The sequence below is a fragment of the Lathamus discolor genome, chromosome 3 (genome assembly GCF_037157495.1).
Source record: "Lathamus discolor isolate bLatDis1 chromosome 3, bLatDis1.hap1, whole genome shotgun sequence".
NCBI classification, from domain to species: Eukaryota; Metazoa; Chordata; class Aves; order Psittaciformes; family Psittacidae; genus Lathamus; species Lathamus discolor.
Genome location: NC_088886.1, coordinates 1,856,039 through 1,876,018, shown reverse-complemented (window position 1 = coordinate 1,876,018; position 19,980 = coordinate 1,856,039). Strand labels below are relative to the sequence as shown.

The window sequence follows — 19,980 nt, the reverse complement described above, 5'->3', positions numbered from 1 at the left end:
CGTTACTCACTGGTTGCTTAAATTTTACACTTCATTTACATTTGGTTCAGCTTGGCACAAAGTGTAGGAAAACAGCACTTGCAAGTACTTTCTTCAGTCCAGGAGGGAAAACCTTCAAGATGTGTCAAGCAAGCTCACACCATAAGAAGTATTAAAGTCCCTTGTCTGCAAATGCTGCTTAGAAAACCCACCAGCAGCTACTGAACTGATAATGACCAGAAACGGAGCTCTTCCCCGCTGCAAAGTGGCAGAGCTCACCCCAAAACTTGCCTTTAGTACCCAGAGGGTGGCCCAAGACAAGCTCTTCTGCGTTTAAAGCTCAAAACCAGCTCCCACCTTTGAAGTCATGGAACACAAATACTGACCTGAAAAGGTTCCCCACACTGAGGAGAAACACTAGAATCAGACCCAGCCTGGTTTGTGTCAGAAGGGACCTTAAAGCTCCTCCAGCCCCAACCCCTGCCACGGGCAGGGACCCCTTCCACTGGAGCAGCTTGCTCCAAGCCCCTGTGTCCAACCTGGCCTTGAATTTTCAAGAGCTTGTTTAGCATCTTAGCAACCTGCTCGCAGGTGCTCAGCCAGGTACTGGCTCCAGCTCAGTGGTTTGACTTTAAACAGCTTCAGAACAAAGAGTTGTTTCTCTAAGCACAACTACTTATTGAAGTCTAAGAAGCTGAAGCCTTAATAACCTTACAAAGCTACTCTTATCTTTCTAATTATCTCTAAAATGCAGAGAGAACACGTATATAAGCTTTATACAATCTCATATTTAACTCATCTTAATGATGATACTTTTTGTTGAGGACACCAGAATAAGGACGTGGAACTGTTGGAACAAGTCCAGAGGAGGCCACGAGGATGATCAGGGGCTGGAGCACCTCCCGTATGAAGACAGGCTGAGGAAGTTGGGGCTGTTCAGCCTGGAGAAGAGAAGCTGCGTGGAGACCTCAGAGCAGCTTCCAGTACCTGAAGGGGGCCTATAGGGATGCTGGGGAGGGACTCTTCATCAGGGACTGCAGTGACAGGACAAGGGGTAACGGGTTAAAACTGAAACAGGGGAAGTTTAGATTGGATCTAAGGAGGAAATTCTTTCCTGTTAGGGTGGTGAGGCACTGGAATGGGTTGCCCAGGGGGGTTGTGAGCGTTCCATCCCTCGCAGTGTTCAAGTCCAGGTTGGACGAAGCCTTGGGTGAGATGGTTTAGTGTGAGGTGCCCCTGCCCATGGCAGGGGGGTTGGAACTGGATGATCTTGAGGTCCTTTCCAGCCCTAACTGTTCTATGATTCTGTGATTTAACAGCCAGGAAGGAACAGGTCAATGCTGAGCAGGCAAGGCAGTAAAGATGTGTTGAAGCTTTCATGACAGCTTTACATCTACAGTGACCTGGCTGTGAGCTGCCAGCTCCCCTGTACCAGAGCATGTTTGCTAGTCCACACCCCAGCTGAGCAGCCAGCTTCTAGACCAGAGCTGGTCCACCATATGGTTAAATGAACACTAGAGCCAGACCAACAGACAAGCTGTGCCCAAAGAGCTACAGAAACCCCAGTTCAGTCAGTTGGAAAGTGAATTGTTTATTCGTTGTTAGGTTATAGCTGTCAGACAGAAGGATTTTTCCCAAAACCGCTTTAAAACACACATGCACATCCCTTCTTTCAGGAAGGGGCAGATCAGTCTTGCCCTTGCTGCTCCCAACATCATTTTGCAGGCTTACTTTTGAGTTTGGGGGTTTTTGGGGAGTTTGGTGGTTTTTTTTTTTTGCAGATATCTCTTCCAGGTACTCAGGGTGAATCCCAGTAAAACTGCTTCATCCACAATTCCTCTACCTATAGCTTTCCAGTTATTTTGGACCACTGCAGTTTCAAGGCCAGAAGGTGGGGAAATCCATCAAATCAACGTTTCCATCAAATCCTAGCAAGAAACTGCATCTAACAAGGATTGACGGAAGGTTGGGGCAACTACTTCAGTTCACACCAACCAACCTCAAACCGAAGAGGTTAAAGCCATTATGATGACAAAGGCTCAGTAAACGAACACCAGCTCTTCTGCATCTGGTGCCTGCTGGAGAACCTGTGCTTACAGACTCAGACATGAACATTCCCTCTTATGGACCCCTCATATAAACTTACAGATCAATAATCTCATTTACCGAGTCCTTTGGCTTGCAGTTTCAAAGCTGACCACATCAAAGTGCTTGGCAAGCACAGAGCAGAACTGCATAGCTTGAAGTCTCCAGCACTGAGAAACCAGTAACTAGTTCGTGTGTAAATATATATATATATATGTATTTATGTATATATAAAATATAAAGGATTTTTGAGGCAGTAGCTTTCACAAAAATGAAAAGCCTCATGATCCTGCTTTTTACCACCTCCACACAAGGCAAGACATCCAAACAAGCGCACAGCAACGTGATGCTGCTGCTCCAGAAGGAATATCCCCACACCTCACCTGCTCCAGCAGATCTTCATCTCTGGCACTGCCTTGCATGGCCATGACCAACCCAACCTTCTAACCTGGTAGAGAGCTCATCCAGCCAAACCTGACCTTCTGCTGAGGAGGCTGCACCATGCAGTTCATGGACAGGGACAGCAGAGCCAGCACAAGGCACAGGCTGGGAACATGTAGGAGCAGGAGGAAAGAAGCACCTGGAAGAGCTGGGCTGTGTTATCAACTGTAAGCTGCTGCTGTGCACTCAGCATCTTGAAAACTATATGAAATCCAGAAGTGTATGCTGTGAAAGCAAATTGTGGGGTTTAAACCTCTGTAGCTGATGGTGATCTATGTACTTTAACAGTGAATCTGCTCATCATCTGTTTAGCTACTCAATACTGCAGCATGAATATCTCTCCCTGCAAAGACAAATATTGAAATCATAGAATCCCAGACTGGTTTGGGGTGGGAAGGAGCTTAAAGCCCACCCAATTCCAACCCCTGCCACGGGCAGGGACACCTTCCACTAGAGCAGGTTGCTCAAAGAAATGTCTCATTACTCACTCCCACCTTTAGGACATGCTCCTGTATCACCAGCTGTATGAAGGCATCATAGCAGTTGGTATACGATACAAGATAAAGGCAACTTCAAGAGGAATACATTGGGAAACCAGACCACACTCAGCACCTAATGACAAAGAGTGACTTACTTAGGTCATTGTCCATCTTGAACGCAATGTCCAGCTGCATGATGAAGAGCATGAACTGGAACCAGGGGCTCATCTCCTTGCTGGGGAGGGGAATGTGCACAGCAAACACGATGTCGTTGGCTTCGATCTGCCTGCTCACCGCCTCATCAAAGTCCTTGAGCTTCTCACAGTGGTTGGGTCCCCAGGGCATCAGCCACTTGGTTTTGTGGTGGTTCTTCCTTACATCAATGCACTTCACTGACATGTAAGGAACAGCTGTGGTGGGGCTGGGAGCTGTAAATGGAAGAGAACCACATTTTTAGCATCTTTAGATATCTTCTTAGTGGTTTCCCCACCAAAATAGGAAGCTCCCCCTCAACTACTTGAAGGCAATTGAAAACAAATGCATCAAATGCTTCTCCATCACAGCTCCTTGATCCTGCAGTTAAGTAATTAAGTTTATTACATCTACAGACGTACTCCTGACTTTGTAGTGGGATCAAATTAGGATTAGCTGAAGCAGCCAGAATCTGCTGGGTCAGTTTCAGATACCTCAGCTACGCCAAAATCATACTGGAAGTTACTGGCATCTTTTCCTGTGCAATACACCCTTCTGCTTTGTTCACTTGAGCAAATCCACATGCAAAGTACGTGCCCATATCACAAACCTAGACAGATGAACTCATCCTAAACCTCGTGGTCACTTACCACACAGCCACACTCTGGGCAGGAAGCCTTTTCTCACTGCTGAATCACACCATGCTTGCTTAAGAGCCCTTGGTAATGGGAGAGCAGCGCCGCTTTGCATCTAACCCAGCCCAGTGCTGTCACCAGCCCCTGCTGTCTGTGGATGTGCTGTGGGAGCCATCTCAGCCTCACCAGAGCATGGGATAAACTGGTCACCTCCATAGTGCTCCAAAAACCTTCGCTCACCCATTGCTGCTCACTGTAGAAACACATTGTGCACGAAGGTACTGCTTCCTTTGGCTGTAAGTCAGGTGTGAATTAACAACTGTTACAGCCAGAGATTTGTCTCTTTTTCCTTCCAGACACAGGGTTTTGAGATTCTGGGGGGGAAAGAAACCGAACAGAGAGCTTGGCTCCAAAATGCTCCCCAAACTCTGCCCTGTGACCATCACCACAGACAAGGGACATGGCTTTGTGCCCATTTTCACTGTATTAGGATGATGTATAACATCCCAGATCAGACAATTAAAACTAGTGAGTAAACTGCACAGGCTTTACAGCAGTGAGGAAACGGTCCAAGTATGAAACACAAATAGGGATGAAAGCAGAAGGGAAGTGCATCCACCTCCAGCCAGAATTTCAGCATATAACACCTTCAAATGCAAGAGAAAGAAAAGGCTTTTAAAACTCAAATAGATTTCCAATGTCATTCTGCCGTGCAGAGACTTCTGACAGTGCTACTGCCCTGTTTTTCCAGTATCATTTGGGAAATACACATTTTAATGCCACTTAAGGCATCACAGAACTGGCAAACCATGAGGACAAGCAGAGCTGGAGCTGCTCATCTCCCCAGTGTGCTCCGAGGGGCTTCTATGGATCAGAAAGTCCAGAAACCAGGTCAATAATTCCCCTGTTCTTACTCATCTCTTCCCATTTGACAGGAGCTGGTTTGGGGTTTCTTTCCCCACGACAGCCAATTCAACACATTCTGATGTCCAATCCATTTCACTGCCGTTAAACCGCAACTGTCCTGTTTTCTGAAGTATCACCAGGAATGCACCATTGGACACAGTGTAAAGAACTCCAGCTCCACAGGTTTGGGGAAGCAGATGGAGCAGGTTAACTCTCTTTTTAATCCGTTTAAAAGAGTTTTCTTGGTGTCTGTTTTCACTAGAATTTGAAATTGCACAATGCAAGTCATGAAATGGAAATGAAACACTGAACTATCCAGCCCTTTTTAAAATAAGGCTTGAAACTCAAGAATCAAAGTGCAAACTTAATGTAAGAATGTAAAAATACTCTAATGCAAGTGGTAAGCATGGAAGTGTTCCTGTACTATGCATTAAAACAGAAGTAGCACATACAATAACAGATATCCAAGTGTACAGAATAAGTGTAGCCTAAATCACAGAATCCCAGCCTGGTTTGTGTTGGAAAGGACCTTAAAGCTCCTCCAGCTCCAGCCCCTGCCACGGGCAGGGACCCCTTCCACTGGAGCAGCTTGCTCCAAGCCCCTGTGTCCAACCTGGCCTTGAGCACTGCCAGGGATGGGGCAGCCACAGCTGCTCTGGGCACCCTGTGCCAGCGCCTCAGCACCATTAATGTTGAAGTCTCCAGAGGAACACCACCAAGAGGCCACATAAAACAGGGAAGAAGCTGGCCAGTCCCTGGGCTATTCTCACATTATCATCACCCTCATTCCAAGGGACACAGCCCAACAAAAAGCTCCAGGAACAAATATAACACCCTAACTCCACAATTCCAACTGTTTGAATGAGTAAAACCAACCCAGACTGCACAGCACCCACCAGCCACCCCCAGCCCCATCCAGGGCAGAGCCTCACAGGGCTGCCGGGCACAGCACACATCCGCACACACTACACCCGGATGATTCAGACCTGGCTCCCTTGTAATTTGGACACAGCATCACAACAGCAGCTCTATTGCTGTTTGGGAGCCAAGCCAGGAACCCTGCGCAGCATCTTCCCTCGTGTGTCACCTCATTGAAGATGACATCCCTGCTGCTTCCTACGGGCAGGGGAGCGATGACTCAATGTGCGAGTCGGGAGGAAGTTATTCAAAAGCAGTTTATAAACAGCATTTTTTATATAGTTTTTTTGACAGCAATAACTTTCTTGTAGCTGCAAAGCAGCAGGATGCTGGCATGAAGGCTGGAAGGGATTTGCTTAAGCAGGAATAGTCCCAGGTTCATTCTTGCTCTGGTTATTAATTCATAGCTTAAGTGCAACACAGACTCACTCTGCTGCATCTCAAACCCCACTGCATCCAGCAGCCCTTCAGGAACCACAGAAGCCTCATACGTGACAGCAGCCCCAAACCAGAAATCATTGACACGCCACAAAGAAACACCAAAATAGAATAAAATAAAGCATTCAACAAACAAACTCAAGCTGCAAGGCCAGGGTTACAGAACACTTGAATTAAGGACATGCATAAACCAGTGCGACATTCCTTTATCCTGCCTCGACGCAGAGCCCGGTTACCATGGCTCAAAGCGCAGCTGTGAGTGAGTATTAGGAACATTGTGGTGAAATAAGCCAGGCATTCAGAGCTTTTTAACTCAGAGACCTTTGTGTGATTGAAAGTAGGCATTTCTGAATTCAGAGACATCAAGTTACTTCTACAAGGAAAATGAACATCTCTTGCTTTGATGCAACTCATTATAGCCATAAATACATGTTTTCATCATGGACTGATTTAAAGTACTTGGCATCCTCCCTCAAGTATCCCCTCTGCCAAAGTTACAGCTTGGAGGGGCAAGAGACAATTACTCCATCTATTCCTCGTCGGGAACTGCACACCAAAGGAACGTCGGCACTTGGCTTCCATTACTTCTTTGGCTCCAGTCCCATTAAATTCAAGTGAGTGTTGAACCAAGTGGAAAAAACTGCTTTGGGAAACTGCAGCCAAGTCAACTAACAGCATTACAAAGTGCTATGGCAAACAAAGCCAGCACCGAGGGACCTCAGTGAGCACGTGGTGCCGGGCGGGCTGCTTTCAGCCAGTCTGCCTGTGGGGCTGGGAGATGCCTCAGCTTTCTATATGAAATGATATATGTCAGCCTGTAAATAATTCACTAGCCATTTGTGCATAACCCAGTGGAGAAGCCCCAGCCCACGTTCCAGCCTGCTCGATGCGATGGGAAGTGCTGCAGTAATGCAGGTAGCACTTGGAGGGGTTCAGAGCTTTGGTCAGGAAGGTTTGGCAGAAGCCCATTGGGAACGGGGCTCTTCCAGAGCCGGCTCCAAGAGGAGCCAGCCCCAAGAGCCCCCAGGAAGCATCCCCAGCAACCCCTTCACCAAGGGGTTCATCCACCAGAAGCCACAGGCATGAGGCTGCTGGAGCCACAATCACTGTCCAAGGATGCTTCCAACCTCCCTGTGCTTAAGAGACACTCTTCCCACAGAGCAGTTTAGAGGCAGGATGATTCACAGCAAACACTTTCAGAGCAGCAGCCGGATCTCCAAGCAGCCATGCGCCCGTGCCAGAGGGAAGCAGCCAGGAGCGGACGGGCACCACCAGAGCCCCCTTCAGCTCTGATGGGACAAACCTGCATTCAATCTTCCTTAAAACCCCAGGCAGGCACAGAGGGGAAAACAAAACCACCGCAGCCTGAGCAGCCTCCTTTGCAGCTCACTGGCTTCCATACCCGTTTGGGGAGCGAACTCAGTTTAGGCTCTTTGAAGCTTACTTGCATACATGATATAAACACATTTATCTTTAAAGCTATGCAGTTAAAGCCATTCCCCTTGGCCTGTCCCTACAGGCCCTTGTCCCAAGCCCCTCTCCAGGTTCCCTGCAGCCCCTTTAGGCACTGGAGCTGCTCTCAGGTCTCCCCTTCAGGAGCCTTCTCTTGTCCAGGCTGCCCCAGCCCAGCTCTCTCAGCCTGGCTCCAGAGCAGAGCTGCTCCAGCCCTCGCAGCAGCTCCATGGCCTCCTCTGGACTCCCTCCAGCAGCTCCACAATCACCGGGGGTCCCAGCAGATGCTGCTGTTCCCTACCAAGGAAACACAGCTCCTTGCAGTGGTTCTAGGCAGTGAGCCTTGGAGAGCCAGGTGCTTTCAACAGCATGGCCACCACTTCCCATGGACAACCGAAGCAATTTCAGCTGCGTTTCATAGATTGAAGCAACTCTGGCATGTAAGCTCCAGTGAGTCTTCTATCACTTTTCATCTTCAAAGTACCATAGAGTCAATGGTACGCCGGCTCAAGCGTATGGATTTTCATAGAATCATAGAATGCTTTGGGTTGGAAAGGAGCTTAAGATCGTATTTCTGATCCCCAGGAAACAGCAGCAGTTGGGAGATGTGTACTGGGGGAGGGGAGATGACCAAAATTCAATTGCTTTTGTTTTTCAACCATCCAAAGCTACTCGGTCTTGTGTTGAGCTGCTTGCGGTGTTTTACCCAAAGAGAACAGTGTCATAGAATGACTCCAAGTAAGAGGATCTGCAGCAGACGTTTCAGCATACTTTATATCTACTGACTGGAGAGGTCAACGATCTTCGGACCTACTGCAGCAAAAGATGCCCCAATTTGGTTTCTCAGCACTGGTGACCATCCTCATTGCCAAGAGAGAGGATTTCCCTCCTGCAAAAGGAATTCTTCTGCTTCACGTAGACTAAACAAAGTGCAAGTGGAGACAGACAAAGTGATTCATCATGTGGCCAAGACACCCTGACCCATCCAACGCTGCCCCTGTCTGCCTGCATTCTCCAGAGCAAAACCCTACAGAACTGGCTGGAGAAAGTGAGTACCAAACACCCAACAAACTGATGAACAGTGGGGTGCCCCTCACCCTATCCATCACTGCGTTGTGCTTCCCCGAGCCGCTGGCTTAGACCCTGGAGACCACCATGCTCTCAAGCTTGACTCCCAGAAATCCTGAGAAGGGGAAGTTTCAGTTCCATTCAATGGGTGCAACCCCACGGCCAAGTAAATGAAACAAACGGAGTATTTCGAGGGGTGAAGAACTGGCAAGTTTCAGTTGAGACTTAACGCTCCTGGCTCAGTCACCTCAAAAGGAAAGCATTCATTCTCCAATCCATACATGCAGCTGTAGAACTATTACTATTGTTTTCCAGGCTGGCCTTCAGCATCTCCCCGGTGTAGCAATAAGCACTTGCCTTTGGTTTCAGCTATACTGTCCATGAAGCAACCTGTTAACATGTAAGCATTCATCTGCCCTTTCCCAAGGCAGAAAATAAGATCCCACCAGCAAAGGGGCTTACCTCAAGAACTATTCCCCAAGAGGAAAAAGAAATGCTGCTCGTCTGTATTTAAATGTAAATCTTTAAGTAAAAACATCACTATAAATGAGCTCAATTTTGCTTTATTTTCATTTCATAATATTACGTATGCCCAGATTTGCATGAGAGCCACCGTCACTCATTGTACTAACTTCATTAAGCAGATCTTTAACAAGCTCCTGGGATAAACCCTCAAATTCCTTCCTCCTCCATACTGCTGCAAACAAGGAATTCAGCCCCAAGACAAGAACAACATCCCCTCTGCTCCCATAGGAAAACGTGGTGTGTATTTGGTACGCTCGCCTCTAGAGCCCCTCCAGCATTTCAAGTTAACCACTGACCCCTGCTCTCGCCCCATCAACAACCCTTTAGAAGCTCTCAGTTGCATTGTGTCTACATTGATTAAAGCCTGAACCCTACTGAGCTCATGGGGTGTTAACTTCTCCCGTGCACCAGCAGCATTCTGCTTTTCTACCCAATTACCCCCTCCTGCGCAGGCCAGCACTGCCCAGCGAGCACACACAATGCGCTTCTGCTTCATTGCCCTCGCCAGCAGTGGGGCAGGAATAAACAAGCTAATTTAGCAGCAGACAGGCTCGGCTTCCCCAGCTACTGCAGCGAGAACCCCGGTTACAATATACATAGCCCCCAGTTGCAAATACACATTTACTGGGACACAAAAGTTACCTTTCCTACCTCCTGGCCTCACCTCGAGGCTACAGGTTTAATATCTCGAGTAACCACTAAACATTTAAGTTACCATTTCTTATTATTCGTTACTATTTCACAAAGCCTGTTTCTGAGCACTGCAGCACCTTTTCCCTGCAGAATTGGTGTGCATCTAAACCATATAATTCATCTTTGAAGAGCAAGGAAACCCACTTGGGAAAGGTATTTCTTATGAATTTAATGCAAGCTTTTACCCAGACCATAATCCCTTAACGCTCCAGGCCACCATTTCCCTTCTTATTTACAGTGGGAGTCTCTAGACATGCTGCTGTAGATGAACATCCCTATTTCTATTGTCTCCAGCAGACTTTTTTCAATACTACAGGTTTCTGTCTCTGTTTCAGACAAAAATGACCGTGTCCAATTCACCAAAGCCTACTTTGGGAGATTTCTGACCCAAGTATGTATTCTGCATCAGATGTGGAAAGCAAGACTGAAGGAATCTGTGCCCAGACATCCTCTAGTGACAGCACCAGCTTCTATACCTTGCTTATAGTGCAGTGGGAGCCCTGATTTAGTTCAGGATACAGCTGGATGGAAGGCAGTGCTCGGTGGCACAGACAGCAGTGCCAAACTCAAACCTAGGCTTAAACTTGAAACTGTCCGAAGAGACGGGTGGGAAGTGCGCTGCCATGATGTGAGCTCCCCAGCTGAGCACTACAACCAGCAGAAGAGGCTTGCTGGAGTTCTGAGGAAGTCCTGTGCCTTCTTAGGATGAAAGAGGGGAGACTGAGCTGAGCTCTTAGGCAGAAGCTGTTCCCTGTGAGGGTGCTGAGGCGCTGGCACAGGGTGCCCAGAGAAGCTGTGGCTGCCCCATCCCTGGCAGTGCTCAAGGCCAGGTTGGACACAGGGGCTTGGAGCAAGCTGCTCCAGTGGAAGGGGTCCCTGCCCGTGGCAGGGGTTGGAGCTGGAGGAGCTTTAAGGTCTCTTCTAAGCCAAGAGCCTTTAAAACTGAACACGCAGTCAGGATCCCCACTGCAAGAACAGGAATCCAAGCACCTTGCAAGGCTGCTGCCACCCAAGAGCAGCCAAAGGGCTTCTAAAGAGCAGTTTTGCTCGGAGATAAGGGCTTATTCCCTCAGCCCCAGCTAAGTCACAAAACAAGAAAACCTTGTAAGGCATCAGCACAAGCGTATTTGCTGGAAGAACTTAATGAACAACCTCCATAGCTCGCATACATATGGAACAGCAGCAACAGATGCACATAAAGAGAGCATTTGCAGTACCAGATTCCCTAAATGCGGGACTGTGTGTTCAGAACTATTTTATTTCAGAGAAGACAGGGGGAAACCAAGGAAGGTAGGGACCGCTTTACCAATGGCCACGGGCAGCTTGAGCCTCTTCCAAGGCCTCCTTTGTCTGTTTTCAACTCGGATGAAATGCATTTCCTGCACCAGCGAGCCAAGATATTAAATCCCTGCAAACAGAGGTCTAAAATAGCAGCATGACCTGCTGGTATCCAGCAGCTCTGCTCCGAGCCTGAGCTCCCGAGCTGCACACTGCAGATCACAAGATACCTTGAAACCACCCAGCGCTCAGATATGTAAAGAATTCCATCTGCATTTGAATGGGAGGGATCAGATCCCGCTGGGGCAGCAGCCCGCAGTCCTGGAGCACAGGGACACCTTGAGCCCTTCAAAGGCTTTCGGAGGCCGTCAGGGTTATAACTGCAAACACCATCAGTGTTATTTACTGATGAAAAACTTCCTGTTAAACCCTTACCCTTTGCAAGGCATAGACAGGCAGGGTCACCACCACTTGCAAGCATTCAGGGCATGTTTAAAACCAAGGGGGTTAGTTAGTGCCAACACAAAAGACAAGGGGAGCACAAAAAGACCCAAGCTACAAGGCATGGAGTTTACCCGCTGCATCTCTCCCAAGGCAGCTATAGCATAGGAGTGATACAGCTGTGAGAAGAGCAGAAAACAAGCACCTTGGGGGATGTAGAGCCTCTCTGCCTGCTCCTCAGGCCCCCAGCACGGCCGTTTCTGCTGGGAACCCTCCATTTCTGGCTCATTCGTCCATGCAGCTACAGTTACAGCTCTGAAGAAGAAGAATTGAGCAGACCTAAACCAAACAGACATGACCTTTCATGTCTGCTTTTTCATCGGCTCCCGGTGCTCCTGCCAAGGCTGCAGCACAGAAGGAATGTGTCTATACAGAGGAGCCTATTGGCATTCATGTCCACGGTACCGCACAGCTCGCCCATCTCTGGGGAGGCCAGAGATGAAAGAAAGTCAGGCACATGAAACAGGCTTTGTCCCGCAGCACACAGACAGCCTCCCCGAGCAGGCTGCATCCACGTACCTTCAGCAGCGGAGCCTCCTCCCTGTCAGGAGATCAGTTCAGCCCCAGGAAAGTAATGAAATCCCAGGAAAGACGACGGAATCCCGGGAGCTCAGTGCTCAGGAGCCAAATCAGACATTTAGATAATGAACCGGATTGTTGATAGCTGCTCAGGCAGTTGTGCACATGACTCATTATCTCTGGGCCAGACACTCAAGTCAGCTCCACTTGTTCCAGTCAAAACAACTCTGCTTTTTTCCCCCTTAAGCCGAGGCGAGGGAGCAGTGAACCTGCACCTCCTTAAACGCATCCCCCTCCTCCCAGGGGATGCATGTGCTCAGTGAACACCTCCACTTCTCCAATCAGCTGAGTCTGTAATTAACTGCAGTGTGCCTGCTCCTGGACTTTGTCTTCACCAGCGAGAGGTTCTCCTGCATTCATCTGAACTGAAACCAAGATCATGTGTGGCTTGGGACAAGGTGCTCTCGGAGTCCTAGAAGTCAGTCACGTAAAATAAACTGTCTTTTCAATAACTCACCCAAAGGAACAAAACAAACCACAGTGTCAAAGCAGGGCTATTGCTGCACAGAGCTCTGTGGTCTGATTTCCCCTTGTGCCCTCCGCTTCAGCCACCCCATCTACCCAGCAGCTTTGCTCTTTTCTACAGCCTCCATAGTGCTAGGAAACCAAGGGCAGGAAAAGATGCACATCACTCTGCTTGGCTAAAGTAATGGAGGGAGAAAGCTGCAGGTCTGTATGCCTGTCCTGCTTTGGTGCTGCTCAACCAGCAGCACAAAGACCACTGAGAGATGTGGAACCCTGCCCAGTGCCAGCAGCACCCAAAAGGCTCAGCATCCTCTGGTACTCTGTGGGAGCTACAAAGCACCATGAGAAATGCCCCACATTTTGGGTCTTGAGTAACACTGAAGTTCCTGACATCTCCATGAACTCTGGGACAGATCTGAACAGTAAAGTCTGTTTTCTTTCATTTTCTTATTTAAACATTGCATATATTTGCCCTTTTTAAATACCATGTGCATACATATGCACATATAGACACAAACACACCCTTTTCACAAGGGCCTGTAGGGACAGGCCAAGGGGAATGGCTTGAACCTGCCTGAGGGGAGACTGAGCTGAGCTCTTAGGCAGAAGCTCTTCCCTGTGAGGGTGCTGAGGCGCTGGCACAGGGTGCCCAGAGAAGCTGTGGCTGCCCCATCCCTGGCAGCGCTCAAGGCCAGGTTGGACACAGGGGCTTGGAGCAAGCTGCTCCAGTGGAAGGGGTCCCTGCCCGGGGCAGGGGTTGGAGCTGGATGAGCCTTAAGGTCCCTTCCAACCCAAACCAGGCTGGGATACATTAAAGAATTTCAAGGTGCAAATTAAATTACAAAGAGGACACCATCAGCAGCTCCCCAGCAGGTACCCAGCTGTTGGAAGGACTGTCCTCATGCTGAATCCAACGCTGTCACCATCTAACCTGGCTCCATATGCCAGCCAGAACAGCACCAAGCCTGTAGGAGCCTGGTAGCCCCCTGGAGACAGTCAGGATGCAGGGACGTGGCTGAACCCAGCCATAGAGCAGAAAGGCAGAGCATACATATGCATGGCATGAGAGAGCTCCCGGGAATGCCGGCATGACTGCAAACCAGCATTAGCCTAACTCCTCACAGACACTAACACTGCCTTGAATGATAACAGAAAACACTCCCGTTTGATCCATTCTATCTACGCTATCATTTATAGTGGGATAGTGAAGACAGGGTTGTATGATTAATTTTATGGATCATGCGTTAGCTAGCACTGGTACATCCTAACTGGGCAGGTAATGCACACACAAATGTAACCGATAAACAAGGTGTTTATCACAGAACAGAGCAGACACCAGGAGTTCTGCAGGGCTTGGGAGCAGAGGAGGGCTTGCAGCAGGGACAGCCCCGCTCATCCGGAGCCAACAGGTCATCACCATAGCACAAAGAAACACTCACTAAAACCCTTCTTTGAGGTGTTTTCTCACCCTCCAGCTTTGCAAAGACCACCACAGGAGGAAGGGAATTACTCCCCTGTGTGTACATCTCGTGCTCTGCCAACACACAGCTCGCAGTAACACCCGTGTGCAAGCTGATCAGAGTCCTGCTCCCAAATAAAAGCTGTTGGAATGTGCAAACCCTATTGAAACTCGGCCCTTGCAGAGCTGACTGTTCAAGCACAGAGCACAGAACCCCGCTGCAGAAACCCCCAAGATCAGGCAAACGAAGCCTTGTTGTCAGTGTCGCATCGGGTACCAATGCACTTGTGTATTTTGGACTTGCACAAGTAATCTGTTAAAATAGAGCACTTAGTCATTGTTTTGAAACATGACCTAACTGACTGCTAAAGGACAGGCTGCTTCAGCTTTGTAGCCTGTTCCAGTGGTGGACGTATTTTGGTTTGTCTAGACCTGGATACACTAAAATAACTAGATTCTTAGTGTCTGTGTGGTGCACTGGATCAAACCAGACCAGGAACACTATTTCAGTGACATCTCAGCTCCCATCCCACCTTGTCACACCTCTCTGAGGAGCAGCAGTGCCCTGTCATTGCTGCCACAGCCATCGGCACCGTGAGCTCTGCTTCTGCACACTGCAGAAGAGCACCAGGCACCGACCTGTATCTCACCTCTTAGACAACATTTAGGGGAGACCTGAGAGCAGCTCCAGTGCCTAAAGGGGCTGCAGGGAACCTGGAGAGGGGCTTGGGGCAAGGGCCTGTAGGGACAGGCCAAGGGGAATGGCTTGAACCTGCCCGAGGGGAGACTGAGCTGAGCTATTAGGCAGAAGCTCTTCCCTGTGAGGGTGCTGAGGCGCTGGCACAGGGTGCCCAGAGAAGCTGTGGCTGCCCCATCCCTGGCAGTGCTCAAGGCCAGGTTGGACACAGGGGCTTGGAGCAAGCTGCTCCAGTGGAAGGGGTCCCTGCCCGGGGCAGGGGTTGGGGCTGGAGGAGCTTTAAGGTCCCTTCCAACACAAACCAGGCTGGGGTTCTGTAAAGGGACCAGGACCCTGCAGCTGCAGGGCTCAGTCACAAGCCACTGGCTCAGTTTCCATGGACCCCATCAGTGAGGCACCAGCCGAGGTGGCTTCCTGGGAAGAGTTCCATGCAGAGCACCAGGCTGTGATGCTCTCCGTGTGTGTCCCTGTGCCAGATGTTGGGGACCACACCTAGCTTACACACCAACCCTTCCAGCTGTTTCACAAGCACCACTACACCCAGACTTCAGCTCCCAGGAGGGCCGGGAGCTGCTGGAGCCCATCCCACAGCCACCAGAGGGAACAGGAGCTTTTTCACTCCTTGAGCACATCAGAAGCATTAAATACCTCGGGGGAAAACCAGTCTGGGTGATTGATCAGTGCTGGTTCCTCTGCTGGAAGATCAGAAGTGGTTTTTTTCCAGCAATTAAAGGAAGTTTGCCCACAAAAAAAAACCCAGGATTTGCCCGCAGATAGAAGGTGGTAAGGGAGGGAATAGGCAAGACTGAAGACTGGACTAAGAGCAGCTAAGTTTGCACCTCTAAATCCCTGCAATCCTGATAACACTTCTGTTTATTGCCTATGAAATCAAACCTAAACACATCTGCTTGTACGATGTCTCAACAACAGAACCCAGGATTTCTGATCAATGCCTTCCTTTTGTACAAGCAACTTCTTTTTAAACTTAGAAGTGAGCAGCTACTAGAAAACCACTCTTGGGCTGAACATGGAGCCTGGCTTCTATCCACAGCGCAGGCCAAGACACCTTATCTCATCAGTAAGAGCTGGGTTCTGTAAGCAGCTCTTAAAGAAAAAGGGAGGGGGAAGGAAAAAAGTCCCCAATCCTGATAATGGTCAGGGCTGGTTCAGGACAAAACAAGAAAAACTGGGTTTTACCCAGTGTGTGCCAGTGACTCTGTTGTGATTGAGTAGAAGTGAGGAAGGAAGAGAATGGTGGTAACTTTAGTGTTTCAAAATGATGTTTAGTATTACTTCTATGGCTCTCGGAAGCAGAGAATTAGAGGGGCTACAAATGCAAAGTGCTGATGTGCACCAGAAACACTGCCTCTGCTGCCTGGGGAAAAGAAGTGGGTAATGTAAAGAACCGTTAAGAAAGAAAAGCATGCAGCAGGTATTTCCCCAATACCGCTCCAACAGAGGCCACGGTGGGAACAGCCCAACTTTACTCTCCCAAGTAAGAAGCACATCCAGCCCGACGCGGCCCCCGTTACCCCCAGCGGGCATTGCAAACCCCACCGGCCCCGAAGGGAAGGGAATAAAGGCCGGGTGGAGGCAGGAGGGTTTGGGCCGGGCAGCGCACTGGGAAGCTGCAAGCAGCCGGCCCTGCGCCGCAAGCAGCCGGCGCACAACGCGAAGCTGCTTTCTAGTAAAAGAACAAATAAACCAAGCGAGCACCGCCGGGGCTGCCCCAGCGCCCGGCTCGCCTCCATCTTCCTCCTTCCATACCCAGCTCCAGCCCCGGGCCCCACCGCCAGCCCCCGAGGCCGAGGGGTTCAAGGCCGGGGTTTTACGTCCCCTGGGATGGGGACGCTCCGGGGCAGGGACCGCACCAGCGGCTCCGGGGTCCCGGATCCCGGTCCGAAAGGGAGTCTGGGGAGTGACCGCGACCCGAAGCACGGCGGGGACCGGGGGTGTCCGCACAGGACCGAGAAGCACCGGGGGGGGGGACACACACACTGTTTAAGGCCCCCCACCCAGCGCCTCTTGGAAGCGGATCCTGAGGAAGGACAAGGAAGGAAAAGGGGTGGGATGATCCCCGTAAAACGACCCCGGGCACCCAGCCGGGCCGCGGGGCGGCGGAGCGGGGCCGGGCAGCACCCACCAGCGCTCCCTCCTTCTGCTGCTCACTTTTATTTCAATTTCTGTGAGTTTTTCGCTATCATTCCCGTGAGGTTCCCTCCCGCGGCCGGGTGGAAGCCGAGGAGCGCCGGGGAGGGGCCGAGGTACGACGAGAGTGGAAGGATAATCTATTTTTCGTCAATTAAATATATATCTTCTTTTCTTAAATCAACTTCGCAGCCGCAGGCTCCCCTGCGCTACCGGTCGCCATACTGAAGGCTTTTCCCCCCCTTCCCTCTTTCTTTAAGCAGAGGCTGAAACCAGGCCATAAAACGCACACAAAACCCAACAAAGCACAAACTTTTCCCTGTGCCCGATCGCTCCGTGCAGGCGCCGGGCGAGAGGCCGCGTTTTAATCGCTGAGCCTGGGCTCATTACCGCAGGGGAGGGAGGCAGCGATACTGCCAGCAGCAAAGAAGGAAGAGAGTGAGGGAAGGGGTCGGCCCTCAGCCCGCACTCACCGATCAGGCCCCCCACCAGGAAGGCGATGACTTGGAACACCAGCAGGATCCCCCCGACGATGCACAGCTTCTTGGTGCTCATGTTCTCGATGATGGCCCCAGCCATCTTCGCACGCTGCCAGCCGCGCTCCTCGCCGCTGCTCCGCTCCGCTCCCCACCCGGGCGGGCGGGCTCACAGGCACGGCGGGGCCCGCCGGGACGGGACGGGACCGGCCCCGTTCTTCCTCCGCCCGCTCCCGTCCTCCTTCCTCCTCCTCCTCCTCCTCCTCCTCCGCCGTGATTGTGGCGGCCCCGCCGCATGTGGCCGCTTTAAAGGAGCTGGCGGCGGGTCACGTGACGCGGCCACCGCCCCTCCCCGCTCCCTCAGCACCGGGCCCCCCCCCGGCTCTCTCCTGAAGCGGGACGATTCCCCCCCCCCCCCGCTTCCACAGCCGCATTCCCTGTGGAGCCCGGCACTGAGCGGGGCTCGTGGGGCCGCGGAATGGCTTGGGTGGAAGGGACCTCAAAGCTCCTCCAGCTCCAAGCAGGGACCCCTTCCACTGGAGCAGCTTGCTCCAAGCCCCTGTGTCCAGCCTGGCCTTGAGCACTGCCAGGGATGGGGCAGCCACAGCTTCTCTGGGCACCCTGTGCCAGCGCCTCAGCGCCCTCACAGGGAAGAGCTTCTGCCTAAGAGCTCAGCTCAGTCTCCCCTCGGGCAGGTTCAAGCCATTCCCCTTGGCCTGTCCCTACAGGCCCTTGTCCCAAGCCCCTCTCCAGGTTTCCTGCAGCCCCTTTGGGCACTGGAGCTGCTCTCAGGTCTCCCCTTCAGGAGCCTTCTCTTGTCCAGGCTGCCCCAGCCCAGCTCTCTCAGCCTGGCTCCAGAGCAGAGCTGCTCCAGCCCTCGCAGTGTCCCCATGGCCTCCTCTGGCCTCGCTCCAGCAGCTCCACGTCCCTCTTCCGTGTGGTGCCTCCACACAGGTCACACCAAGCAGTTTTCCCGGTTAAGCTGCCCTTGGTTCACCTCCACATCCCAGGGCAGGGCTGCAAGCATGCTGCACACCCATCCCAGTCCCTGGAGGACACGTCCCTCCTGGTTCTGCCCGCTCCCCCGTTCCTGTACCAGTCTCAGAATGAGCTCTCCATCCCCAGCCACTCTCTGGTTTTTAGCATGAATCCCATTATTCCTTCTACCCAAGCTATCAGTCACGGCATAGCACAGGGGTCTGTGCTACGCTGCCCCATTGGCCACAGAGCACTGCCGTCTGCAACTGAAACAAGGCAACAAGGCAGGGAGCTGCTGAAAACACTCCTGAGGACAAATGAGCCATGAAAGGAAACAAGTGGTGACAATAACCCCATGCCTGGCAGTGCTCAAGGCCAGGTTGGACACAGGGGCTTGGAGCAAGCTGCTCCAGTGGAAGGGGTCCCTGCCCGTGGCAGGGGTTGGGATTGGGTGAGATTTAAGCTCCATTCTAACCCAAACCATTCTATGATTTCCAACAGAGGAAATAATGAAAGTTGTCACTCAGAATAGACATTAAGTGTCCAATAGACACCCTAACCATCAGTATTAGCTATTTCAAAATAAGCCTTTTTTATAGCAATTGTTCTAGGGGGGTTCTCTTGAAATTTCAGTATGAAGTATTTGGTATTTTAGGTCTTTAATTGTCTTGGCAAAAAGCCACTGTAGCAGGCTTTGATTTTTGGAAGCAGGTCTGTGGGAACGATCCTAGCGGGTTCATAATGGGTACAAAGAACTTTTCCATTAAGAGCTATTTTTAACAATGAAGTCACAACTTAATGTAAAACCCAAAAAAAGCGAAAACTAAACTTAATTCTAAAAGAGTAAACTCTGCAGTCACAAAATACCTAAACTTATCCTTGACTCCCATATCCCAACCGCTGCAATCACTGCTGGCAAGGAGGGAGTCTGCCCGGTCCAGGCCACCCTTGGAGGTCCCACAGTTACCCAAATGCAGGGACATATATGACCAAACACCTCTGGAGCCACAAGCGCCACTAAAGCCTATCTGCCTTAATGACTCTACTAAAGTTACATGGTGCAATCTTAAATGTCCCATTTCTTCCAAGCAATTTATTTCTGGGATGAACATCCAAGAGGCAGAGCTAAGATCCTGCCATAATAACAGAATCTGAAGGGAAAAAAAAGGAGAATAGCAAAAACACAGGAAACGATACTTCACATTTATAAGGCACTTTCTGTTTCTGGTGCATTCTTACATCTTTAATACTGCAACGTTCAGAGATACTCATCTCGTGACTTTTGACACACATCCAAAGGGCGTATAGAACACATACCATAGCGAGCTGGGACCTCTCTTTTGCCAAGGAGTGACCACACACAGAATCACTCAGAGAAGAAACCAGCCCAAAGCACATGAGGAAGAACATCTCCACCACTTTTCCTTTGCAGCTGTTTACAAACCAGAACTTCTGCCCCTGTCAGGCCTCCAGAATCAATCACCTGGGAACTCATCTACTTGCCGCTTATTACATTAGTTTCTCTTGACTGCTGGCGGCTGTTTTGCTATTAAAATAGCAATCCTACAGCCAGCCCTAGGCAGGAGGA

At 50.5% G+C, this 19,980-nt stretch overlaps 1 protein-coding gene across 2 annotated transcripts in view; it reads right to left on the bottom strand.

The window, feature by feature from the left end:
• WLS (Wnt ligand secretion mediator) overlaps positions 1-17,669 on the bottom strand; it is a 35,170-nt gene extending 17,501 nt beyond the window's left edge. Inside the window, exons 1-2 of one of the 2 annotated variants that reach the window (XM_065673057.1) lie at positions 17,412-17,669; positions 3,140-3,412 (exon numbers count right to left, since the gene is read on the bottom strand). In XM_065673057.1, coding sequence (XP_065529129.1) covers positions 3,140-3,412; positions 17,412-17,517 — 379 coding nt within the window. In that variant the 5' untranslated portion in view covers positions 17,518-17,669. Of the gene's footprint in view, positions 1-3,139; positions 3,413-12,109; positions 12,208-17,411 lie in introns of those variants that run through there. The other variant, XM_065673058.1, reaches the window with a different exon arrangement.
• Between the last annotated feature and the right edge of the window lie 2,311 nt (positions 17,670-19,980).